This window comes from Electrophorus electricus, chromosome 23 (genome assembly GCF_041902795.1).
Source record: "Electrophorus electricus isolate QZ-2024a chromosome 23, ASM4190279v1, whole genome shotgun sequence".
Taxonomy (NCBI): Eukaryota; Metazoa; Chordata; class Actinopteri; order Gymnotiformes; family Gymnotidae; genus Electrophorus; species Electrophorus electricus.
Genome location: NC_137519.1, coordinates 12,772,803 through 12,800,606, shown reverse-complemented (window position 1 = coordinate 12,800,606; position 27,804 = coordinate 12,772,803). Strand labels below are relative to the sequence as shown.

The following is a 27,804-nucleotide window of genomic DNA, read 5'->3' as shown; positions in this document are numbered from 1 at the left end:
TAAGTTAATGATAATTGCTATGATACATTGCAATATGTTTATAATTACTGTGACAGTTCCAAAAACAAACCAAAAAACAAAACAAAGATACATTCACATTCATTGTATAGCAATATATTATGTGTGTCTTTTTGGCATTGCTGCATAGTAAATCTAAGAAAGAAAAAAAAGAATAATATCTCCAATACATATTACTTTCAGTTTTATGATAACTAAAAGAAAAACTAAAACTCGGTTTATCAGTTATGATGAGCTTAGTTTTTCTGAATCGGTGCAAAAAAAGATATAAACTACTAATGAAGCTAATTAGGAAGTACAGAGAGCATCATGGCTCCCAGTGTAGAGTTCACATACAGCAGGCCTGACGAACCTCACTGTCACATTTTACGGCAGCATTATTGATGTGCTAAATTGTGGGCTGTCCTGAATGGGGCTTTATGGAGCTTTGAATAAAGCATTCAGACACAAGTGCTGTATGATATATGAAATAAAAGAAGAGGTGTAAATCATGTATCTTAAAAATCTTAGAATTGGTCAGCAATAATAAGAATTCTAAAGTGTGTCTATGGTTTGATTGAATGACAACAAAAAAACTCAAATCATGAAAAGTAAATTGATCAGAAAACTGAAACTGGAAACAAGCAATCAGCAACAACCAGTGAATGACCAGTCACTACGGTGACCATCATGTCCTCCCTCTGGCTTTAGAAATGCCCATTTTTTCACATTTAAAACTTTTAGAATGTGCAACAAAGGTTCCAAACTGATCTCTGATCTGACCTGAAACATTGTGGAAACCAGAAATAGCTGAAAACCCCATTTAAGGTTGATCTTAACGACTTACGTTATACTTGACTTTTAAATCACTTCTTAAATATCTAGAACCATACGTCCCATCTGTAGCACGCATTGTGTCAGGGTCATCAGTCGCGGGCTCCGGGTTCGTGTACTGATGTGCTCCGGAACCTTCCTGGTGCTGCTGATGAGTGGATCACAGAGGGAAAGAGCGTCTATGTGGATCAGTGTGGGGAGTGTTTCAGGAGTTCATGCTATTGGCTGCTGCAAGCAGTGACGCAAACAGAGAGTCTGGTCTCTGCATGAGATGCTGTGGCTGATCAAATTCAATAGCCTGAAACAGAGAGAGAGAAAGAGAGAGAGAGACAGAAAAACATTTGTTGTAATTGTTCATTTAGTAGAAGTACTTAAAAGTTGATTCATTGTACTACTTTAAACCCAGTGCAATGTGTCAGCAGGTGTATACTGTTTGCTTCGATGTATGTGTGTGTGTGTGTGTGTGTGTGTGTATTCTCACTTTGCCCTTGTCCATGACGAGAATGCGGTCACACTCAAGCACTGTGTTAATACGGTGGGCTATAGTTAGCATGGTGCAGTGTTGGAAGGCATCCCGGATGGTGTGCTGGATCAGACTGTCCGTCTCTGAGTCTATGGACGCTGTTGCCTCATCCAGCAAAATGATCTACACAGGCACAAAAGCATTGTGTTGAGGGGGATGAGCTGGGGTGGGGGGGGCTCGTGCACGGATGTGTGCGTGTGTATGGTCTTACTTTAGAATTTCGGAGCAGCGCTCTGGCCATGCATATGAGCTGCCTCTCTCCCACAGAGAAATTCTCCCCATTTTCCATTACTGGTGCCTCCAGCTTCTCTGGTAACCTAGAGATCTTACAGGAAGACAGACAGAGTGACCGTGTCAGTGGTGTACTGGGTTTGCAGCTGGAGAGCTGAAATCTGAACCATCCCTTACTGTTTCTTTCATGTAGGTTTTCTCCAGGGCTGCCCAGATCTCATTATCAGAATAGTTATTAAATGGGTCAAGGTTATACCTGCATCAAGTGAAACACACACACACACACACACACACACACACACACACACACACACACACGCACACACACAAACACACAAATTTATAAGAAGACCTTTTATTTATTTAAAGTATATGGTCTTCTAGCTGTACTGTTAATGCTGTGACATTTCTAACTGTACGGTTTCAGAGATCAAAGTTAAAAGGTGAGAAACTACCTGACCGTGCCGATGAAGAGCACAGGGTCCTGTGGGATGACGGACAGCTGGCTGCGCAGGTCCTGCAGGCCTATCATGCTTGTGTCCATGTTATCGATGAGAATAGTGCCACCTGCTGGCTCCACCAGTCGAAACAGAGCCACACCCAGGGACGACTTCCCTGTCCCCCAAAAAGGTGAGACACTTTAAATGCTCGTCCATATTAAGACGAATATGCAGTTAAATTACTTGGTAAACTGTTGGTTTCTGGATTTTTTTCCACCAATTGTTATCACTGAATCTTAGCCTCTCCTACCCCTTAGCTAAAAGGACCACACCAGCCCGTCCCTCACCTGAGCCAGTGCGACCCACGATGCCCAGTTTCTCTCGTGGCCGGATGGCCAGGTTGAGGTGGTCCAGCACTATGGGTGTGTTCTCTCTGTACCTCATGCTGTAGTCCCTGAAGGTGATGGCGCCCTCTTGTGGCCAGCCTGAGGGGATGCTGATGCCCTGAACCTTTCGTGGTGCCTCAGACACACATTCCTGGGACACAGAAGAGGATATCTTACCTTGATTTTGCTAAAAGAGTGCTGAACTGAACTGAGATGCAGTCACTTTTACAACAACAAAGTGATAAGCATTCAATTGTGCCAGTGTCTCCCATTAAACTCACCAGGTTTTCCATTACAAATGACGAAAAACTGAGTTACTAAACAATGTAGGTTAATTCCTAACTCTGTTATAACAATCAGTGTGACCAGAAAAAGACTCACAAAATTGTATGTGAAATGTAGCCAATGTAGTGTACTGTAAAAGAGATGCTGTTATTGAGAGTAGTGTGGGTGAGAGGTCTCTCACCATAATGTACTCCTGCAATCTCTCCACTGAGGTGAACTTGGCTTCCACTTCTGTAGAGAGCTTCACGACATACTGCAGCATTCCTGTCAACTACAGAGTCACCAGACAGCACAAGCAGAGCAAAGTTAATACACACACTCATAACCAGCACTGTGTATGAGTTTAGCTATCATGTTGCAAATTTGGTTTAAACTTTCTCTGATGTAAGGGTTTGAGGCATTGAGTGTGCCTTACTCAATTTGGGGAGGTGGGATTTCTCTGTGTGGTGTGTCTGTGTGTTTTACCTGTATAGTATATGAGAGGGCCAGGCCCTTGAGTGAGGGGTTGATAGTTTCATTGGAGATGAGTACTACAAACAGTGCCACCATCAGTGAAACAGTGGCAGACAGGAAGTCCAACCAAAATGACAGCCATCGTGTCCCACAGTTAAACAGCAGAAAGTGACTGGAGTTATGGTCACTTCTGTTTTTATACCTGTCAAGCAGACACACACACACACATTCACATACTGTTCTAACACTCTATGTTTTGTATGTGTGTGTGTGTGTGTGTGTGTGTGTGTGTGTGTGGTCTTACTGCTGTATGTACTGCTCTGTGTGTGTGTGTGTGTGTGTGTGTGTGTGTGTGTGTGTGTGTGTGTGTGTGTGTGTGTGTGAATGGGCATGTGTGTGTGTGTGTGTCTGTGTGTGAGTGGGCGTGTGTGTGTGTATGTGGGCATGTGTGTGTGTGTGTGTGAGTGGGCATGCATGTGTGTGTGTGAGTGTCTGTGTGTGAGTGGGCGTGTGTGTGTGTATGTGTGAGTGGGCATGTGTGTGTGTGTGAGTGGGCATGCATGTGTGTGTGTGTGTATGTGTGAGTGGGCGTGTGTGTGTGTGAGTGTCTGTGTGTGAGTGGGCGTGTGTGTGTGTGTATGTGGGCATGTGTGTGTGTGTGTGTGTGTGAGTGGGCATGCATGTGTGTGTGTGAGTGTCTGTGTGTGAGTGGGCGTGTGTGTGTGTGTATGTGTGAGTGGGCATGTGTGTGTGTGTGAGTGGGCATGTATGTGTGTGTGTGTGTATGTGTGAGTGGGCATGTGTGTGTGTGTGAGTGGGCATGCATGTGTGTGTGTGAGTGTCTGTGTGTGAGTGGGCATGTGTGTGTGTGTATGTGTGAGTGGGCATGTGTGTGTGTGTGTGTATGTGTGAGTGGGCATGTGTGTGTGTGTGAGTGGGCATGCATGTGTGTGTGTGAGTGTCTGTGTGTGAGTGGGCGTGTGTGTGTGTGCATGTGTGAGTGGGCATGTGTGTGTGTGTGAGTGGGCATGTATGTGTGTGTGTGTGTGTGTGTGTGTGTTAATGGGCATGTGTGTGTGTGTGTGTGTCTGTGTGTGAGTGGGCATGTGTGTGTGTGTATGTGGGCATGTGTGTGTGTGTGTGTGTGTGAGTGGGCATGCATGTGTGTGTGTGAGTGTCTGTGTGTGAGTGGGCGTGTGTGTGTGTGTGTGTATGTGTGAGTGGGCATGTGTGTGTGTGTGTATGTGGGCATGTGTGTGTGTGTGTGTGAGTGGGCATGCATGTGTGTGTGTGAGTGTCTGTGTGTGAGTGGGCGTGTGTGTGTGTGTATGTGTGAGTGGGCATGTGTGTGTGTGTGAGTGGGCGTGCATGTGTGTGTGTGTGTGTGTGTGTGTGAGTGGGCGGTGTGTGTGTGTGTATGTGTGAGTGGGCGTGTGTGTGTGTGAGTGGGCGTGCATGTGTGTGTGTGAGTGTGTGTCTGCCTGCGTGGAGTCTTACAGCTCTATGTACTGCGCCCTCTTGTCGTATGCGTGGATGGTGCTGAGGCCCTGGATGGTGGAGGTGGTGAGGGAGATCCACGGTGAGCGGCTCACATTCTCCATCCGCTTCATCTCCCGAATGCTCCTCTGGAAGACACTAATCCATAGAGAGCAACATCTCGATAACTCCACACACACACACATACATACATACATACATACATACACACACACACACACACACACACACACACACACACACACACACACACACACACACACACACATACATACACATACACATACACATACACACACACACACACACATACACACACACAGACACCACTGGGAACGCTGCCCCTAATGTCTACAGGGCTCACATACATCCGGAAATGAATGGGGCAGAAGGTACCTGCTCAATGTGTCTGGTTCACCTATGAACTACACCTATAGGAAGGGTATGGCCATTGACTAACACTGCAAGACGTGGCTGGTGATTATATTTCTTAATGCCAAAACGGCATCAAATTACCCACCAGTTGCATGAGCACACAAGACTTGTGCTTCAGACATTTTCAAATTCCAGCAGGTGGCACTATTTAGCCAAAAGGAACCACTTGTTTCAATTAAAATCAAGGAAGGAAATAATGAAATACTCTTACCGGCGAAAAATACTACTTACTCCAGCACTGTTTATGTTCATGTTACATAATGTTCATGTTATGCATCGTTCATGTTACGTAACATAACATTCTTACAGTATGTTCAGACTTTGAGCATTTCATAAGCATGAGGAGGGTCTCCAGTGCGAATGCCATGGGAGGACGGGACTCACTAGAGGATGATGGCAAAGACGACCCCCAGGGTGACCACGCCGACCAGGAGGTAGGGAAAGACTATGCACACAGTCAGGACCGTGGCGGTGACCATCATGCAGAACTGCAGGAAGTTCTCCATGTTGAAGGGCAGCACAGCATCCACCTCGTCCTGGTCCTTGCTGAAGCGGTTCACCATGCGGCCCGTCGGGGTCGTGTCGAAAAAGCTCATGGGGCTGGCCAAGATCTGAGGGGTGGAGACAGAAGGGTAGCCATGGTTACATGACACCCACTGACCAATAGTGTACGTTTACTGAACCAGACAGGTTTCCTAAATTAATAAGTAAAAAATTTGTACAAAAGGTTCATTTATGTTGTTAAAAACAGATCCATTTTGGTGTCTTCTTTTTATCCAAATATGTGAGACATGTGACATAAAAAGGTTAAAGTAAAATGAGATGGAAACAGATACATCTAATTTTCTAAGATCTCAGCCCAGGAGCAGCTAAGAGTCGGACCCGGTGCTTGTGCTAGTCTGGTGCTGGCTGGCAGCTGGGAGTCTCACCTTCCTAAACATGGTGTCGTGGAGCTTGGAGGAGGCGTGCAGAGTGACTTTGGTATAACTGTAGCCCTTGAGGGCACTAAGTACGACCATGACGACCACAACCAGTCCGTACACCATCTGGTAGAACTCCAGGTCTGGGTTTTCCGAGATGTTCCATGTGTGAGATGCGTTTGATGCATTCTATGAGACAGAACGTGAAAGAGACAGAGATAAGAAGTACGCTAAAATTATATATATAGTTTGTTTGTGTTTGTTTTGTCTATTAGTCAAATGCATATTACATGCTTATGTCCACACTACCCATGCTACTCAGTCTGCCCACTGCAGATGAACCTGAAGGAGCTGCATAGATGGGCAGAGATGTTTGTGCAACGTTTCAAAGCTGAACACAACTTTTCAAGAACACACTGTCCCTGCCAAAGCTACTAGATACATGCATCTACACAGCTTTGAATTACTGGGCTTCATGAGAACCACTCATATAAACAGATTAATTCTCAAATCATTCATACAAACAGATTAACTCTTAAATCATTCATACAGATTAATTCTTAAATCACTCCGACAAACGATTTAAGGGCACTCCAGAGCGCTCAACAGTTTTCACATATTTTAACATTCTCACTTGTATAAGTGGACAAGACCTGTCATACTGAGACCTGTCATACTGAAACATGTCTTATCGAGACCTGTCATATGTAGCAGTTCTCCATAAATAACCCTGTCATATGTAGCAGTTCTCCATAAATAAATACTATATGGCCTAATGGACGATGTCTGGTTTTTTTCATTAGCTGTGAGGCAGCAGTGCTAACCTGCTATGATGTTCCTATAGTCTTAGTATTTTTCATTGTACATTTTAGTGACTACGTGTATTTTTCTTGATGTTCCATCATTATTTTGTTGGTCCATAGTATTTGACTCTTCACTCGGATGTGAATCATGTGATCTGAAGGCCTGACACACTGTGAGGTTGCCCCTGACCAAGCTGACCCGACTTTATATCCAGTGACAAAAATGACCTTCTACTGAAATTAATTTAATCCTTTAACAGTTCTTGATGTTGATATGGACAGACATTGTCCATGGCAGTGCCTGACAGTCATCTATCATCTATCATCAACGCCTGACAATCATCTATTATGACACGTATTCACTCACATTGAACTCCTCTTGATGCAGTCATAACACGCCTTACTTTTGGAGAATGCTTTGTTTTTTTATCTGATTTAATATTAAGCCATATCTTATTCATGTATAACAGTACAGACCTCACGTGACTGAGTGAACAGCTCCAATAATGTTTCTTTCCTATTCCTTGACTTTGTCAATTTCACTACTGATGCTACAGTGATATGTTTATCACTATAACATCACATCATTTACTGATCTCTAAAACAGGAAAGTTGCTCTGTAGATGTCCTTTTATGAATGGCGTTTAGCCTGAAAATATCCTCACATTAAAACTGATATTTACTTTAAATCCAGTGCACTTAAGTAGACATTTAAACCAGCAAAAAACAGCCTGTCACACCAGCAATGGGCAATGTTGCCTCTGACCACCAGTGGTTGTCCTGTCTGAAATTCTCCCTGTCTGAGCTTCCTCTCCCTTGCTTGTCACTATTGTTTGCACCTGTCCCTTGTTATCAATTAGCACCACTATATAAGTCCCTCTGTAGGTGTTAAGTCCTGCTGTTTCCTTGTTGATAGAGGCTGTGTGGTTCTCTTGTCTTAGGCTGGCTTCCTGTCCAGGACTATTGCTCGGATTGTTACCTACAAGTTTAGATTATTCCTTTGGTTTTGTATGCCTGGTTGGTTGTCATCACAGTGTTTGACCTAGAGTTGCCACTGGTCTATTCTACTGGATTTGTCTGCTCACGCAGTTTCATTTGGTTCCTCATCTCCTGTTCAGCATTTCCTGTTGGTTATTGAGGTTGAGGTTAGGATCAGGTGTTTAGTTCAGTTCTTTACCCCAGATCCCTGCTGTAGCCAGAAGCTAAGCCACCAGCTGCTGAAGGCAGTGCTTCCCACAAGCAGGATGAAGATCATTATGACCAAAAGCAACAGGATGTAACCTAAAGAGTAACAAAACAGGGACACGGTTTATTGATTACATGGAGTTAAAGAAGTCTTCAAATGTGCAAATAGGATTTGTAGGTTTGCTTTGAAAAATACAGTGCAAAGGAGGTCAGCGTAAGATTATGGTTTACTGTGTAGAAAGCCAATGGCAAGGCAGAAAGTGCCGGAAATCTACCTCCAGCAGCAAGGCAGTACTGATGGTAGGTTCGAAATGTGACAGATCCTTCTTGAGTTGTTTCCTCTGTGACCAGCTGATCCTTGTCCTCTGGAAACAGGCACAATTAAAATAAACAGCATACTCGGGGCAATTCAGAGCTCCATGTACAAACATATTGACAGGATCAAGCCTCCATATTAAGATGTGTCTGACATATAAGTGAGGTCTGTGTCACCTATGGTTTCGTGGGCTTCTTTAGAGTTGTCTGGTTTCACTTTCTCATCAGACATGTCAAAGGCTGGAGAGAGACACAAGCTCATTCTTGTTCTTCATAACATCATTACAGTTCAACCGAAAGTTTTGCATTGTATGATGAATGACCTCTAACCTGGGTTTACAATTCCATTGGCTTTGGAGTCATCCAGGTCCTGTTTACTGGGCTCGCTGAAATCAAGCGGAATTGTCGGGGTGGCCGCATTTTTCTCCTACAAAATAACAGCAGGACAAGCTCATTCCACCTGCATGCAGAAATCAGCATGCTACAGATACAGGAGGAAGCTACTGCTGGTACATTGTTCTGTTCCATCTGGAAGTTGCTGATAAGATGAGCGTATCGGCCTTTCAGTTTCATCAGGGCTCTGTGGGTTCCGGCCTCCTGGATCTCTCCATTCTCCAAGAGCAAGACCTCATCGCAGAATTCCAAGTACTACCGAGAAAGAGGGGTGATGGGGGTCATAGAAGGACATTATGGCAGGATACCAGCCTGGATATTTTTGCTGGAGTTAAACATTAAAAGAAGTCATTATGCTACTTTGACATTGGCTGGATAATAGTTACCATTTTGTTGGGAAAAGCATGACTCAGTAAAAGTCCTTATGAAAGTGTTTACACTGACAGAGCATAGATAGCCCTCCTCTCTGGGTGAAAAGGCCTGGCAGAACAGGAATGATTAACCCTTTGACTCCTAACAGCACTGAGGTGGATTTCTTGATAATGATTAATCTTAGCGATTTACAAACAACCTTAAGGATGTAACTTTAAGAACACCAGTTTTGAGTTTTGAGGTTGTTTCCCAAAAGCCTTCTTAGTCTAAAAAATTATGAACAACTTTTAATTAGTTCTTTGTTGACTCCGCCTCTAAAACCGAACCCCTGATTTACATATAAAATATACGTACATTTTCTCAATATTATACCACAAAAGTATTAGGAAATAAATATTATAAATACCAATAACTAGTATTTAAAGTATTTAATTATACTAGTATTTATTAACTAGTATTTAATATATTTAAAATATTGGTATAAAACAACATGAAAAACATTGCACTTGCAATTCCTATTTATCATATATCAAATTCTATAACGTTTAACATTTAACTTTTCCTGCCTCAGTACAGAAGAATGGCAAATCATAGCGCAAACAAAATTTTTTCAAAGACAAACTCACCCAAATGTTGTAACAAAAAAAAAAAAAAAAAACTTTTCCAAAGCTACAGATATGGTGTAGTAAAAGAGGCAAGAACAAGATTTATTTTAATGATTGTTACATTTAATTATTTATCTTTCAAGTGATGGGCACACATAAAAAGGCTTAGTGAAAGAAAAACTTTGCCTTGGAGTCTATATTATGTTTATTAAAAAAACCCAACAACAAACATGGTCACTTTTCCCAAATACGTTTTGATATAAATTTAGGTATTTCTTATTTGCCTTCGTGTTTTCCAGCCTGGTAAAGTCCTCCACTCCACTCTCCTTGTATTTCAAGACAGGAGAGAGTATATGGATTCGGAGTGGATACCTGCTGTCATCCAGTACATATATCCACCCACAAACGCACCGTCCCTTGCCGTCTGACACATTCCAGAACTGGCCCAGATGAAGGAGTCATTACTGCTCCCAGGACACATGCCCATAGTGTCCATAAAGAGGCCTTGGTGGATACATGTGATTTTCATATTCAATGCCGAGATGCTTTTATGCCGGATGGAGTGTGTGGGGGGGATCAGTGTGCCATCCACTGCACCAACAATTCCAGGAATGTTTCCAATCACATGAAAACTTATTTTGATTTCATGCGGTGCATCCTGGTGCATGGAAATGTTCTATATGTTGGTGCATGTCACAGCAGTGCTTTAGTGACAGCATGCACATGTTTGGATACAGCAGGTTTGCTTAGCCCACGGGCATCATAAAAGTCATAACTAACTTAGTAGGATAACTGTTGCAAAGAATACATGTATTAATTTACTACTACTACTACTACTACTACTACTACTACTACACTGGAAAATTCATTTAATTTTAATTGAAATAATTTCATTTAAATAAGTACATCAACAAATAAGCTTCTGTACTTCAGTCAAGTTATATTGTTTGTTTCATGTGAATCAAATGATTTAAAACCTGGATTCAAATAGAACGATACCTATGTATGCTCAGAATTGAACTAAAGACCTTCATAGTGGGAGGTTGTGATTCTAATCCTTGATACATACAGCTAATTCAAGTTAATTTAATGCTAGGAACATATTAACTCCCTAATTCAAGCTAGTAGCTTTGATTTATGTTGACAGTGGATATAGTGTAAACTATGCAATTACATTTTTGAGAATAAATATATATTTTCACAATTGTATCTCTTAAATATGCAGATGTGCTGTTGCTATGCTCAGAACCAGTCCAAGATGTTTTAAAGGAAAATTAGCAATATAAAAACTGCTCTAAAAATCTACATTTCATTAGTTAAATTACTGTACGTTTGAACATATCAGACTTATTTATGAATATAATTTCAAAAACCTGAAAGAGGAGTGAAAACAGTAGGGACTTTATGAGAAATACCTGGAGCTGATGTGTGACCAGGATCACAGACTTTCCCTTCAGTTCATTTTTGATGCACTCCTCAAAAATGTGCTTGCCGACATGGGCGTCGACAGCAGAGAGGGGGTCGTCCAGTAAAAAGATGTCTCTGTTGGAGTAGACCGCCCTTGCTAGACTGACCCTTTGTTTCTGGCCACCAGACAGGTTCAGACCACGCTCTCCAATCTATACACACGTATATACATATACACACAGAGACACATATATAACCATATATAACCAAATATAGTCATTAGATGGTTGTATTAAAAAATGTTTGTTATTACATTCAAAGTAGTGCAATAATTAGATGACAAACCTCTGTCTGGTCACCATAAGGCAGAATAGCCAGATCTGGCTTTAAGCTGCAGGCATGGATTACACTGTCATATCTACAACACAAACACAGATACACACAGAAATGAAGGGACAAAGAATTTTTAAAAATAGCATACAGCAATAAAGGCTTGTTCCTTAAGACCCAGTCATCCTTAAGACAGCTACCTAGTTACACAGAAGGCCAGTCAAGACAAAAGACTGTCTGAAAATTATTAAATGCACTAAAAATTACAGGACAGTAGCATGGAATAATCGTAATTACAGCACTGAATCGTGCACTACCTGAGACAAACCTCAAAGCTGCACATGCCCGCAAACCTAGACAAGGTACCAAATCTTCCTACATGGCTGTCAATTTGTTTGAGTATGAAGCTGTTGGCAAACTCTGGAAACTTGACAGTCTGAAACTTGACATATTGACATTTAACAGACTAACTGCATATGTCAGGAGATGTCAAAAAAGTCGAAAGACAGCTGGCACCTGTCCTGACACGTTTGCTATTGCTAACTTTAGCCATAATACAGCTCTGGAAAAGAGGATGAGATCACTCGAGATCACTCAAATTTTTAATTTTTTTTAAAATTCCCTGTCTCTACATGTATGCCTGTCATTCTGTCCCAGTCTCTGTTGAATATGAACACATTCTACTTAATGATGTAATGATTAGGTGACCTGAAGTCGTCTTTATCACGAGGTGTGAACGACTGGTGGAGAGCATGCCAAGACACATGACAGGTGGGATTGAAAATCGGGGTGATTTCACCAAATACTGATTTATTAACTTTTAAAACATTAGTATTGTGTTGTTTGAATATGAATATTAACTTTTTTTCTCCTCCTTATTTGAGATCTGAAAACCTTTTTGCCATTTTGACCAGTTGCCAATTTCTGCAAATAAATGCTTTTAATGACCATATTTATATTTGGAATTTGGAAGAAAGGTTATCAGCAGTTTATACTTAGTAAAACGCATACCTAGTAGAACATAGTAGAACCGGAGGGACGGATCATTGTGCAGTGGTCTCGTTTGCATGACCATGAGCACAAGTTTAAAGCACAGTTACCCATATCTTGTCATTAAGAAAGCCCTGCCATTCAAAGCACAAAACAATGAGACACAATGAAGATATGAGCGCTTTGGTTTAAACACTAACGGCCTTAATTATTAACACATAGTTATAAGGGTGTACAATACAACAAGTGAGATAATAATCTAGTTTGAAACTATACAGAGGTTTAAAACTTAACTGAAAAACATAAATAAATGAGTGGAGAAACATGATGTGCAGATGATTGCAGAGAAGTGTACTCAATGATAAAAATCAATATCATGGTATATATGAAAACATTGGGCAGGGACAGTTGACCTCGTTTTTGGGTCAAGATGGCAAGATGGCAAAGCTCTACGTGATTTTGAAAGAGGGATTTATCACTGGAGCTTCCGATACAATGGTTGATGAACTGATTTATGTTTCAACAGGAACAGGGACTCTGTGTTTTCTGTCTGTAACACTGCATGACATTGTTCTAGTTGGCAGGGCATTGTTAGTCCAAGCCTCTGTTAGTCTTAGTCTCTGTTAGTCCTAGTCTCTGTTAGTCCGAGCCTCTGTTAGTCCTAGTCTCTGTTAGTCCGAGCCTCTGTTAGTCCTAGACTCTGTTAGTCCTAGTCTCTGTTAGTCCGAGCCTCTGTTAGTCCTAGTCTCTGTTAGTCCGAGCCTCTGTTAGTCCTAGACTCTGTTATTCCTAGTCTCTGTTAGTCCGAGCCTCTGTTAGTCCTAGTCTCTGTTGGTCCTAGTCTCTGTTAGTCTGAGCCTCTTTTAGTCCTAGTCTGTTAGTCCTAGTCTCTGTTAGTCCTAATCTGTTAGTCCCAGTCTATGTTAGTCCTAGTCTCTCTTAGTCCTAGTCTCTGTTAGTCCGAACCTCTGTTAGTGTAAATTGTGTCCTTCACTGTAGCTTGTTTCCCTCTTCTGGCCTTGTGTGTTTTTGCTCTTTCAGTTTACCATGTTCCCTGGGCCTGTTCATGTTGGTAAACTGACCACATTGACCGTGATTAAGACCCTCACTTTGAGTTTGCCCATAATAAATCTTCTCAGCATATGCGTTCACCTCATAAAAGCGCCTTGTTACAACATTGATCTTCATGCATTCACTCTTTATACAAATTTCACAATATGCATATCTGTATTTTTTCCTATTTTTTACGACAAAAAATAGTCCATTAAGTCCATTAAGGAAAAACAATATTAAGAAAGTTGAATTAGAGCTGTACTATAATTAGAGCTATATTGCACAGGCCACCAATCACAACAGACCTCCAGAAAACATTAGTAACCAGATGCTTAATACTAAGCAGAAATTACAGTCATGTTGGCCTGACTTTTCTCCGATTCGAGTATCTCTCTTTGTGTGCGAGAGTGGTGTCCTTGCACAAGCAGGTCTCCTTGCACATGAGAATGAGTTCAACAATCACATGATCATTTTTCTTGTTCGTGAATTTTGACTTTTGCTACCATACAAGTTTAAAGTAGTAGCATTTAAGACATGGGAAAGCTGAATAGAGCTTTGAAGGAACAGATCACCTCAGCTATTCAACAAATCTTTCCAAAACACAATAATACACTGACATGATAAAAGAAAAGGTGGAAAGCACATAAGCACATACCGAGTGGTTCTCAAACTGGCAGAAAGCTCTGTTTATAATCTAAACCGCGATAAGGTATTTCCTGGTAAAATCAACATCACATGTAAATCAACATCACATCCAACTCAATTCTGAATACTGTTGTAAATATTTCTAAGTATTTCTGACTTAAGTGAAACACACTTTGTGCGTTTATGCATATCAATATTTGTGCACGTGTGTGTGTGTGTGTGTGTATTTGTATTTATGTGTGTTTGACCACCGTGGGCAGTACCTGTTTTGGTCAAAGGGTTCTCCCATTAGAATGTTGTCTTGCACTGTTCCATGGAAGATCCAAGCCTGCTGGGAAACGTAGGCGAACGTTCCATTTGCTGACACTGTCCCACTTTGAAGGTGCATCTACCAAAAAAAAATTTACTTTGAAAATGAACACATGAACTTTGTAGATAACTGTATACACATTTACAGGTTGGATGTTTAATTACTCATTTATATGTAAAATGTTTTATAATTTTATAAGATGATTAAATCCTGATGAGAGGATAAGTAGAGGAATCTTGATTTATATAGTATTTATAGAATTCTTGTAACAAAATTTATATAGTATTTATACAGTACTTATATAGTAACAAAATCTTGGTGCTTTACATGCAAAGGTTTAAAAGAAAATAGCAAAGTTCATAATCAACCTAGTACTTTACTAGATGGTTTGAAATAAGAAATCAAATAATTAAAGTAAAATAAACGAAACAATATCATATATACAGGCCAGCATTAAAAAACAAGTTTTCAATCAGTGTAAGTTTTAGTTTGCACAGAAAACGTACTCAATTAATGAATAAAATCATTCATTGTCATAATCAGCTATGCAAAACATCATGCCTACGGCAACTCAAAAAGGCCAAAACAAGGTTGAAACCATTCTGACATCAGCCTTAAGAAAGAGTAAGAGGTAAGAAGAAAAAAGAGAAAAGCTAAAGTTATTGGAAAAAAGGTCATCTCCAAGTTTCTTTGTTTTTATATGACATATAATATTTTTATATATAACTTATAAACCTAGGTTTCCAAGTGCAAACTACAACGTGCCTGTTCAAGTATACTTGAGATCAGTGATGTTTTCCCACTTCCCACATTGCCACAAACTCCAAGCAGGTTTCCCTGGGGAAAAAAAAAAGAAGAGAAAACGCTGATTAAAACAAAACCATCCCCACTGAAGCTTAGCCCAGGCCCCTTGTCCTTATAATGTCCAGTGTTTAAACAGAGACCGTGCCCACAGTCTAGGACTGCATGATATATCCTTTCAGTATCGTCATCGCAACCTTTTTTTTTTTTTTTTTTGCAATGACTTGCAATGTCACTTAAGGCAAATCTACGAGAGTTTGTTGCTAGTTTTTGCGAGTGACAAGCAATTTCGGCAGTGAACCATCCAAACATTTTTATCAAAAACTAAAGTGTCCCTCCCCCACTAGTCACTGACCACAGTCTGAAAATTAGCAATTTGTTTGCAAAAAGAAACTCAACATTAGATGTATGGTATTATTTTGGCTAAGGAAAGGATGATGTTGACCAAAACAGGTAATTTGTCGACAGTGTTCTGCAGTTGTAGGCACAGCACGATGCAACATGAGTAATTTGCCTGACCATTTAAATCGGCAACACAGCACGATGCAACATGAGTAATTTGCCTGACCATTTAAATCGGCAACACAGCACGATGCAACATGAGTAATTTGCTTGACCATTTAAATCGGCAGCACAAAGCTCTGCAAAGCCATATCTGGATGCTATCCCAAGCAAAAAACTCTTCCGAAATAGGTTCCAAACAACAGAGAAATAACTGAATAACTTTTCACCTCATGGTACCTGTTAACTCGTTAACAAAGAGTGTTTAAAAACCATGATACGGTCGTTTGATAAGTAATACCATCCCGCACGTATTTTCCTCTAGTGGCCATCTCAGAGTTGTACAAGAAATGCAGGGTAGAAGTTGCAACAGAGCCGTCGCAAGTGCACTACTATACAGCTCCAACAAACCCCTACATAAGTCTGACCGTCCACTTCATTAACGAGGATTTCCAACTGAAAAGTCGCTGTTTGCGATCATGGATTTCTCTGTATCACAAGAGGCTGGTGTAGCGCTGCCCGTTTATTTGTATAGTTTTGTTTTAATAGTCTTTACTGCTTTAAAGATAGTTTCATTCTTAATTAAAAATGTTAAAATACCCATTTTGACGCTCATGTTAATTCCCTAATGTGATATTTAAGCTTCATTTTTAACCAGGAGTACGAAGCTGTAATCTCTTGTATACCTTCTACTCACCGCCCAGCTTCATTTACAGATGAGCCCCTTATTTAGGGTAAGAAACATGCATTATTAATATCAAGACATATTGGATCATTGACTTCTGGTTAAATCTGATGAAAATCTCAGTGTTTTTTAAAATATTGAGGATATATCGCAGGAGAAATATTGCAATGTCATTTTTTTTTTTTCAATATTGTGCGGTCCTACCTCAGACTGTTCAAAGGTGCACCACATTCCAGTCAGCCATGTACTGAATATTTCCCTTCTAAACAATATACTGAATGCATATATATAAGAGCCCTCAGCTTGGAACAAATACAGTGAAAACCCCAGTGCTGATTTAACACCTGCAGTGTTCATATAAGGCCAGATATACACTAGTAAATGTTGCATGTGAATTCAGTACTGCATTCAGTGTAAAATCCCCAGTGAAAGATGTGTACCTTGGGCAGAGTGAACGTTAGGTCCCTGAGCGTGGTTTGGACGGCCGATTCGTGGATGCCATTTTGAGCGACTTTCACAGGCTCTGCCTTCTTGTTCTTCCCCCTAAAGTCCCTGTTTCCCGGTGAAACCAGGGTGGAGGTGCCCGGAACACCCCAGCAGAACGAAGCTCTGTTCATAACTAATGCAGCACCCAGGTCTTTGTTCTGGATCAGGTAGGGGTCAGGGTTCTTTATCATGAGGAGACGCTACAAGAGCACGAGAGAAGAAAAACTGATATAATTTAACAGTTAGCCAGGTTGGCAGTGTCAGATATAATGACCCACCACTGAAGGGACATTTTCTCTTCTTGTGTAAAGTTTGTCAGTTATATATGATAGCGGATCCATAGTCGATGGCATTGGCTTTTATAAATGTCTACAACACCTATAAATCAAACCTAAATGTTTGTTCAGAAAGGAGCTGTTTGAACTAGCTAATTTACCTATGCCAATAAAGAGGAAAAGTTTACTTATGAACTATCAAATATAAATGACAAATTCATATTTACTTGTATTTACTATGTTTTGCATGTACTTACTACAGACATCAGTTTAGCTTTTATAGGACATTCTCATTACACATGACCTTGTAAAATTGCAAGTGACATGCAAGATTTACAGGGCACTAAGAGTTAGAATTAGCATTATGTGCATAGCAACTAGTGTAATTTTCAGTTCACATGTCACCCTTATGTCACTTGTAAAATGTTTCTTTTATAGTTATCTTTAGGGCACAGGAACAAAGTCCATGTTTATACGCTCTACTACATGTACCAAGGTAGGTTCTGACAATACAGTAGGACTCAACCTGGCTATGGTGGATTTGATGAACAGACATTTACCATGTTAGACCAAGAGAGACCAAAAAAGTAAAGAAAGAGGGCTAAAAAAAGAGACGAGTGGAATAGGGGCAAACCTTCAGCCGTGTTAAGGCAACTTTAGCTTCAGCCAGGGCTTTTACTGAGAACGGCAGGAGACCCATAGACATCCGCATTGAGTTAAACACAGCAATGATGGTGTATGCCTACAGAGTCAAAAACAGAGGTCTATATGTAGTACAATATATATAGTAGTGTGCAAGATCTATCTATCTATCTATCTATCTATCTATCTATCTATCTATCTATCTATCTATCTATCTATCTATCTATCTATCTATCTATCTATCTATCTATCTATCTATCTATCTATCTATCTATCTATCTATCTATAAAGTAAATGTCAAAGAAAGGTTTACAATAAACAAAGCAATGGATTACCTGGGCCCATACAACAACACAGAAAACATGTGCTAAGCAATCTTCCCTGTACTCAGTTTTTGCCACATTGCAATGCTGCTACAGCTCTGACTATGTTTGTGTTTGATGTTTAGGAGCAGTCTGAAAGTGTGGCAACCCACTACTCCTAATGAAAAAGTATTGCATCACACAAGCGCTATTCCAGGACTGGTCATGCATTGTTTAGGAAGGCTTTCATAAGTCATGATGCAGAAAACAGCACAGAACTACACCCACTCACCACAGACGGCTCCAGAGGGAGTCGGAGGGCAGTATGGGCGATGAAGGTGAAGATGGTGGCCAGAGTGGGAACTATCGCCGTCAAAGACGAGTTCACACTCTGAACATATCCTGCTTTCTCCAAAAGTGACTTCTCACTTTTCCTAATGTCTAAAAAGAGAGATGGGGGGGGTGGGGGTATAATTTCTTTGTTTGTACCGTGTGCATTCATAGTTCATATGCATCTGATTTTATCCTACACAGAAAGTGCTGGAAGGGAGATTTCCAGATTAAATCTATTTCATGATCCACAACTGCATGTGCTGGGCTGGGAGCTCATTCTGGAACAGCACTCATACTGTCAGATGCTTCAGAAATATTAATAGATTCAGATGTTGCACTATGTAAAGACAAAGGTGGTCTGTGTGAACACAAGCACATGACATGAGATCTTATGAGATCTTACTCCATTAATGCAAAGTGTGAGATGTGTAAGATGCAGTCTGACAGTTTACACTACAGACAAATGTTTAACTGCATCCTTCAGTAATGGCAAAGAGGAATAGTGACATTGTCTTTAACTCTGCATATCCTACACATATGGGTATAAATATATATTCACAATTTGACTAATCTAATTCATGGCACATACAAGTCATTCATTTGATGTGCTGAGAACAGTTGTTCCAGATACAACTGCACTCTATTAGTTATTAGTTAATATAAATTAAGCAATCATTACTCACTGAATATAAAGTGTAAATAATTAAGCTGTGTAAATTAGCATTGTTGATTAACATGTCTATAACATAAATGGATACCTGTAATTTTCTTCTCAAAAGACTCCTCCCATGCGTACATCTTAATGAGTTTGATGCAGGTCAGAACCTCGTTCATGGTACGAACACGCTTGTCTGTCACTGAGACAGCACGCCTACGCAGTATGTTGATTAACCTGGCAATGAAGAACTACAGCAACACACACACCCGCACACACACACGCACACACACACAAATAAGTTTCCAGCAAAAAAGGGAAGAAAAAAACCCACTTTCAAAATCTTCATATTGTAACAATCATGAAAAATACAAGTGAAAATATTATACACATATACTAATAGTTTGAGTGCACCCCTATATTGTTCCATCAGCAGATGATACACGAGAGCTTACCAGCTCACCTGTACGGGTATAAAGACCAGGTAGGTGAGGACTCCTAGGAGTGCTGTGTAGCCCAGGATGTAGCAGGCGTAAGTAATACACACGATCAGGAGCACAGGAATACAGAGCAGAAACGTACCAAAGATCACCGCCTCAAACATGCGGTAGCTGTCACTCGTTAACACGTTGATCATCTGACGAAGAGAAGGATGCAAAAGATGGAATTAAACATAGTAACATGTAGTGACATTTAAGTGTCATAAAGTAACATATATTGACATATAAGTGTCAACAATCGACTAAACTGCAACTTTGTCATTTGAGTTCTGTTGGATTCATGTTCTACAGCACTAAACAGAGAGTTCATGCTTCTACTACTTTGTTTTAAAATGCTTTATTAAGGTTTTGTGGAGGCAATGTGATTACTATACTATTACAAATAAGAGCCAAAAGAACAACAAAAATAATCCCAAATAATAATCCTTTCTTTCAAAGAGGCTAAAGAGCAGAACTAGAAAGGTCTGACATAACACCTCCACATAAGCCAATCATTTAGTCAATCAAGCAATTGATTATGGGCTACCTCTCCCACGGTGACGCTGCCGAACGTGCGAAGGGATATGATCTTGTGGAAGGCGAGCATGCTGAATGCCGATTTCAATCGGATAGCTGTGCGCATGTTCATGGCCCACATGAGTGAGGCGAAGAAGGCCTTGGAGAACTCCGAGACGAACAGCGCCGCACACAGTCCCACGCCGTGCACGAGTGTGGATGCCTCGGGCTGATCCGCGTATTTCAGGATCTCATACATCACGATGGACTGGAGGAAACAAAGATGGAGGTTGCAGAGACAGGCGTTGGGAAGACACGAGCAGTTTGCAAGTTTGCTGTTAGGCGTAGCACAGATGTTTGGTTTTCACTCTGAGCGGGAAGCCCTGGTCTTAAATTGTGGTTGCAAGAAGCACTGCACAGAGGAAACGGGGCATACCGGCCCAATGAACACGCCGAATGTGAACAGGACGGAGACAAAGAAAGACACAATCATGCGCGTCCTCTGGAAACGCATCACAACTGAGACAAGAGAGGCTTTCTCTGTGCCAACACGTTCCACCTCCTCATCCCACAGCCTCTGCAACCTACACACACACACACACACCACACACACACACACACACACACACACACACACACACACACACACACACACCACACACGTACGCACGCATTACACACACACACACACACACCACACACACACACACACACACACCACACACACACACACACACACACACACACACACACACACACACACACCACACACGTACGCACGCATTACACACACACACACACACACACACACACACACACACACACACACACACATACACGCACACACACACACACACCACACACACCACACACACACACACACACACCACACACACACACACACACACACACACACACACACACACACACACCACACACGTACGCACGCATTACACACACACACACACACACCACACATGTACGCATGCATTACACACACACACACACACACACACACACACACACACATACACGCGCACACACACACACACACACACACACACACACACACACACACACATACACACACACACACACCACACACGTACGCACGCATTACACACACACACACACACACACACCACACACGTACGCATGCATTACACACACACACACACACACACACACACCACACACGTACGCATGCATTACACACACACACACACACACACACACACACACTTTTAATCATACAGAACAATTATACATGCCAATATATACTAGATTAATATAATAATACAGTTATGTAAAGTGGTTTAAATGAAAAGACAACCTGTACTTTTTTATATTTTATATTGTTCACCTAATTTAGTAGGACAGTTTTTACCTAACTGTACAAGTTACACAAATCACCTTCTTAGCGCTACCATAACTTTGCCTAATCATTCTGTTTTGTGCCATGCCTTTCTACCCTATTCCTCCAAGTGAGACCATTCTAGCCTCCACGTGGCATTTCACGCAATCTACCTCTCCCCATTCATGTGAGCTCCATCGCGGGGAGACAGGCTGAGAGAATTTCTGTCCAGATTGTTCCTGAACAGTTTCCACATCATGGGGGTCATCCATGTGAACGTGGCGAAGGAGAAGAACCCTGCGTCGTCAATGGGGCTGGACCTGCAAAGGGGATGTAGGTAATACAACGACGAGGCTTAGGTCCAGACAAACACTAGCCAATGGGCCAAATTCATAGTTCATGTTGCCAGATTTCTCCATTCATAAGTGCGGATTGCCTTATTGTTTGTGTGATATATGGTGCTATTGCATGTTGTCCTCATTTGCATAGGTGATTAGCAATTCATAATAGAACACTGATTTAGCTTTAACATGAATGCATCATTTACATGTCTATTTTGATTTGTTTTCACAATGAGCACCGGCAAATTTTTGCTGTTGACACCTGTTCTCTATTTACCACTACGGTGACTTTATAAACAGGAACTAAACATTGTGGCATACAATTTGCTTGGCATAGTGTGGCTACCTTCATTTATTGTGGCCCAGTCATGCTTACATTCCTTAGAGCCCAAAACACAGTAAACTGCTTTATGAGGACGAATTTGAAGAAAATGACTTGACTCCTTGGGGTAGTTTTACTTTATTTGTGTATGTGGGTCTTTTTTTTATTGCAACCCATAAAGCTTAATTAGAAACAGGTACCATAAAAAAGCAAAGGGAAAGTGTCCTCCAGGTTTTATAGAGCATGAATCAGCAAACCATGGCCTGGTTCAGTTCTCAAGAAGATGGAAGTAATGCTCTGTTCATGGAACCCCTGATGATCTACTCACTCACAAAGTTGGAACATGGCATGATATCTAAGAGTGTGGATATGTTCCTTACCTGGAGCTGAAACGGACAGGAATCAGGGTCTTCATGCTGGTCTTGTACTTGCTCTCATGTTTGAGGGGAGGTTCTGTTTCCCTGTAGTCTGGAACCGCTGAGCCCTCAGGAAAAGAGTTCATGGTCACAGATGACCCCTTCCAGTGACGATAACTCTCCCTCTGTCTCTGTAGAAGGACAACAGAAGGTTAACTGAGTAAGGTAAGAGGAGAGAGGAGTGGAGAAGAGAGGAGAAGAGAACTCTAAGTTATCACTGTCCACTCCAGCTAGCCTACAGGTTTTACCCAAAAAACACGGCCCATCCCCCAACCCCTCCACTCCCTTCAACCAAATTATCTCTTCAGCGACTCCAGCATCATCAGTGACCCTGTCCTTCGTCACCCTGGCAACACAGAGCAAAGTAAGTCCAGTTAGCCTCATTATACTACTGACAACAAGTTACAGAACACTGTCTCGTGAATATCACTACATGGAGATAATATGGTCCAAATGTTCCAGTTCAGTGGTATTGTTTATGAAATAATAGAAACAAACTGAAAAACCTTCCTGCAGCTGAATACAGATTAAAAAAAACAAACATTATTGTATTGGAAAATAAAGAACAAAGATGTAGGCTTGCTTATCGTCTCTAGGGCTCTCAAATCAAATGAACTGGTTCGCAACCTAGGGATTCTAATGGACTCTGATCTCAGTTTTAGCAGTCATGTCAAAGCAATTGCTTAGTTGGCATTGGTATCATCTCAAAAATATTACCAAAGAGACTTCTTGTCAAAATAGGACTTTAAGACTCATGCATGCTTTTTATTTTCAGCAAGACTGATCTACTTACCTTCCTTATCTTCCTAAAGAGACAGTCAGACAAATTCAGCTTGTTCAAAACACAGATAACAGAGTTCTTATTAGAGCCAAAAGAATGGAACACATCTGGCTCGCAGTATGTTACAGAATTGAATTTAAGGGACTATTCGTCATTTATAAATCACTAAATGGTTCAGGGCCTATGCATCTATCTGACATCCTCAACGCTGTCCTAACGGCCTCTTATATCACTAGGAGCTCATTAGTTAAACATGCTAGGTCAACATTAAGGTCAGCACTAAGAACGGAGAAGTAGAATTTAGCTTTTATGTAGATGGAATTAACACAGAACCTCAACCTCACAACATCTTCAAATCGAGACTGAAAACATATTTGATCTATTCAGTCTAACTTTGCCGTCTCAAACTCCTATTGAAAGAATGCTCTGTGAAACCAAAATAGAGCTTCTTTGTTTAAAGGTTTGGTGAAAACCTAACACACTCTAGCCCATGCCATTATATATGTTAGCATGAGTACATCGTCCTACTGTCCACTATGTAAACATTCCAAATCCTTTACTCCAAGATAAACACAATCCTTAGATCCCTAGTGAAGACTATCCATGCACACATGTGTACTGGTGAGTTGAATAAGTTAGGGAAGCACTCTAATTGTTGGGTATAGGTAATCTCATTAACCAAAAACCATTTAGGGTCATTTTATGATAGTGATTGTATATATTATTTATTCATTTCCAATAAGATGATTAGCTAGCTAGCTAGTTACATTGTGTGACGCTATGGAAATGATAGTTACATTGTGTCATAACTATGGAAACAATGCAGTCAGTATCTGATCAGCTTTAATGGATACATTCACATTATTATAAATGTTACAACTGAAAGTCTTAAAATATTTTGTAAATCTTTTTAGCATATTTATTAGTAGTTCTACTTTGTAGTACCAAGTGGATGGCTGTGAATGGCTCACTTGGATACTTTCTGAACAGTTGTGTACAGGCTGAGTTGTTTATTGTTGTTGATTTGAATGAGTTGCATTTGCACTGGATTGCCCTACTACTGTCTCTGAAGTACATCATCCCCTCCACACTGCTTATTTCAATGATCAGCTCATTCTAACAATGCGCCTTTAACCTTCAGTGACCGATCATCCTGCACACCAGAATGGACATTATGGACAATGTGAAGGAGTATATTGAATTTTGATAATCACCAGAAGTAATACTTTATTCTTTGAGAGGTATTTTAGATTTCTTTCCCTTCATAACTGTGGGGGCTTTGGGTTGGTATTTTTATTTTTATTTTTTTGTTTGGCACAATAAAACCAATCCAGGTTGTTTTTGTATTATTTGTGATTTTAGATATTCTTGCTACTATTATTTTTCACAAATATAATAGCTATTAGACATCAACAATAAGACTTCATTATTAGACATCACTAATATTTTTACTGTTCTACAAAGACCTATTGATATATTGTATGAATTGTGTTCTAGTAAATTTGATTAAATTTATTAAGCTGATATCAGATCATTACGTTAGATATTAGTTAATTACACTCAAATCAAATACACAGCTATCAAATTTACAAGCAAATTGTCCTGAGTCTTCCTTGGGGTGAAAAGGGTATATTTTGTGTCAGCTAGTCTCTTTAGATTTGTTCTCTATATTTAGCTTTACCCTGTGCTTGTATTAGTTAGGAGAATGCGGTTACCAGTGCTCTCCAGCATAAGATCTGCATCTGATAATTACTGTCACTGAAAGCAAGAGTTAATGTGTTTTTCAGACAAGGAGACTGAATGTTGGACAATTTTTAAATATAATTTTAAATAAATAAACGTAAAAACTGTTTAGTATCCCATGAACAACAGAGCCCACTTTTTTATGCTAAGTCATTGATCAGTTAAACAACATTTAATTCTCTATACTAAAGTGTACTATGGACCCAGTGTAAACAATCTAACTGTGAAAGTTATTTCCAGTTTCATACATAGCCTGTGTAACAGTCCGAACACTGGATTCAACCGTGAGCTTTCTATAAAAATGTGTTGCACAGACTCTGGCCTTAAACAAAATAGCCAAACAGACAAACTGGAAACAGACTATACATTTCATATAAACGGTCATGCACCTTTTAAACCAATAGCTCTCGATCTATAACTCTCTCATGCACAACAATCAGCAACTTTCATGCCTGCAAAACTGCGGCACGGAAATCTGAAAGTCCTGTCGATTCCCTCCGTACTCATGCAGAAGAGCTGGTTTTCCAGCCCCGTACCACTAGCTCGTCTCAGTATTGCAAATGCTGCCCCGCGCTAAGATTTCTTGTGGAAACACAAGACTTGGCAGCCTTGAATCAGAATCCAACCACAGAGATTTTCACCACAGATAAGATTAGTGAGGGGTCCTTCTCACACTGTGATGTCATGTCATATGAGGTGACGCATAAATTGTTGCTGAACAGTTTGTCCAGGCTTGAACAGATAGTCCTCTAATTTTCCTTCGCAGTAAGCTTATAGAAGTTCTATTACCAACACACATAAATGACCGGACAGCAGGCAGGTCTTCTGTCACCCACTTCCAAAATGTCCTAAGACCCCCTCCCACCAAAGTAAGACAAGAGGTCATAGTACAGAGATTCAACATACTTCAGAAAATTCCCAACCTTTAACAGTGATGGACAGTTTAAGGGAAAGACTAAAAAAGGAGCAATAAATGGATGGAGAGGTGGAAAAGGATGCATGAAGAGAGAAGAAAGATGGAAGGAAGACAGGCCCTGGTTCACCTACAAAAGATATTCCTTCCACGTTAGCTTTCTCTGTGGAATGTCGCGACAAGCCCTTCATTTTAATTGGTTTCTGTAGGATAAAAACAGTGTATCACATAAGAAAATAAATATAACATTTATACTTGTTACCAATATTAAACAATGTTTTAGTACAAATTAAAAACAAATTATTAGAAGCTGTAAAAAAATTAATACAGTTTAAATCAGAGAAATAGAATAAGTGTTGGACAATTTAAATAAATGAACTTCCAGCTATGTAAACCTAATATAAGGCTTTGTCAGATCACAATGTGAAACGCTATTGCACATAGAAGCATCTTCTCATCTTCTACATATCCATCAATAGCTTGGGGAAAAAAAACAAAAAAAAACAAACTGACATTATCTAAATGTCTTAATACATTGTACAGGGAGAAATCAGAGAACTACCTGTGGAAGTCTCAAGCAGGGCAGAGAAGGGTTCGGTGCTGTAGCCAGATCGATCCTGAAAGCTTTTATTCTCTTGCAGTGATGTGCTTCACAGTCTCCGTACCTGAATTACATCACAAACTTTACAAGTCTCAAAGGTCAATTAGAGCAGAGGTCTCTCTCAGAGCCCAGTGGCCCTGTCCTTGTGTATATCTATTCTAACTGCCCACCCCATCAGCCCCCATGCCCCTCGCTCAGACACAAGGACAACACTGTTATCTGTCATTTAAAGATATTGATGAGTCCAAAAATGTGTTGAGCCTTGAGAATTTGGTTCTTTTGTGTGTTCTGAGGATTTCTGGAGGGAAATTGGAGCACAGGTGGGGCAGGGGCTTCCTTACTTGGTTTGTTTGCATTGTTTTCACATGCTCATAGTGACAAAAGAATTTCCTGGCCTGGCCTAATCTCACTTGGCAGAGGATTAGTTCAAAATATATTTAAAAGGAAGCTGAGACTGAGTGAAAGGCAAATGTTTGTGGCAGGCTTTTTTAACAGCTAGCATAATGTTGTTATGTAACTATGTAACTATCATAACCATGTGATCAAGTTTTAATGTGGCACATCTTGTGCTGCAAACAGCCAAAAACATTCAATTTTTGAGCCGAACATTCATATAAAAATTCAACTGATATGTGTGTGTTTATTAACTCATGAATAAACTGTAAAGCAACTAATCATATTTTGACACTTGAAAACATTTTTTTCCATTTTTTGGAAAAGGTGATTCATGGGGTTAATATGATCCAGAAATTACATAAATTAAACCTTTATGAGTTAGAAAGATGGGAACATTATTCAAGTTAATCCTAGTAGAACGAGTTAATAATTTACAAATGGCTAACATGGTAGTTTTCTGAGGACACAGTTAAATATTAGCATAGCTAACAGTATCATAGAGGTGTTACCAAAGCAGTACAGGTTAGGGGTCGCAACTGACCTTATAGATAAAACAATGAACAAACATTGTTTCATTAACTGTGAACTTCTTGAATGCAAGACAACCGTATCAAACATTTCACTGATTAGTCACCGATTACACTGATTAGTCATGTTTAGATAACTATAATGTAATAATGCAATAACTATAAATTGATAATGCATTAATTTTTCTACCTAGGTATCTATTGGCTATTGTCTGCATGTAGCTAGCTATCTAAGATTAATCTATTAGCTGGCAGCTACTGTTGGCAATAATAAACTCAACTGTTGAAACATGATGTAGCTAGTAGCCAGTTTAAATAAGTAACAT

The 27,804-nt window shown here is 40.3% G+C and overlaps 1 protein-coding gene across 3 annotated transcripts; it reads right to left on the bottom strand.

Moving 5' to 3' along the window:
- Window positions 1-26,664, bottom strand: abcc12 (ATP-binding cassette, sub-family C (CFTR/MRP), member 12). Of its 3 annotated transcripts, XM_027032406.3 has the most exons (31): window positions 26,517-26,664; window positions 26,089-26,157; window positions 22,482-22,648; window positions 21,612-21,758; window positions 20,521-20,668; window positions 20,116-20,352; window positions 19,553-19,726; window positions 19,193-19,340; window positions 18,394-18,542; window positions 17,792-17,899; window positions 16,837-17,082; window positions 15,175-15,246; window positions 14,363-14,487; window positions 11,427-11,499; window positions 11,090-11,293; window positions 8,818-8,952; window positions 8,635-8,731; window positions 8,482-8,544; window positions 8,265-8,354; window positions 7,982-8,085; window positions 6,011-6,190; window positions 5,466-5,692; window positions 4,647-4,784; window positions 3,162-3,351; window positions 2,878-2,967; window positions 2,373-2,562; window positions 2,041-2,200; window positions 1,763-1,841; window positions 1,566-1,679; window positions 1,313-1,477; window positions 1-1,129 (listed from the first exon to the last, which is right to left on the bottom strand). In XM_027032406.3, the coding sequence occupies exons 2-31, from the start codon at window positions 26,143-26,145 to the stop codon at window positions 1,037-1,039; spliced, it is 4,170 nt and encodes a 1,389-aa protein (XP_026888207.2). In that variant the 5' UTR covers window positions 26,146-26,157; window positions 26,517-26,664; the 3' UTR covers window positions 1-1,036. The 3 variants fall into 3 exon arrangements, with proteins under 3 accessions (XP_026888207.2, XP_081562407.1, XP_081562408.1); XM_081706281.1 differs by lacking the exons at window positions 20,116-20,352; window positions 20,521-20,668; window positions 21,612-21,758; ... (1 more) ...; window positions 26,089-26,157; window positions 26,517-26,664 and having other exon boundaries at window positions 3-1,129; window positions 19,672-19,728; XM_081706282.1 differs by lacking the exons at window positions 3,162-3,351; window positions 6,011-6,190; window positions 7,982-8,085; ... (17 more) ...; window positions 26,089-26,157; window positions 26,517-26,664 and having other exon boundaries at window positions 8-1,129; window positions 5,466-5,688.
- Between the last annotated feature and the right edge of the window lie 1,140 nt (window positions 26,665-27,804).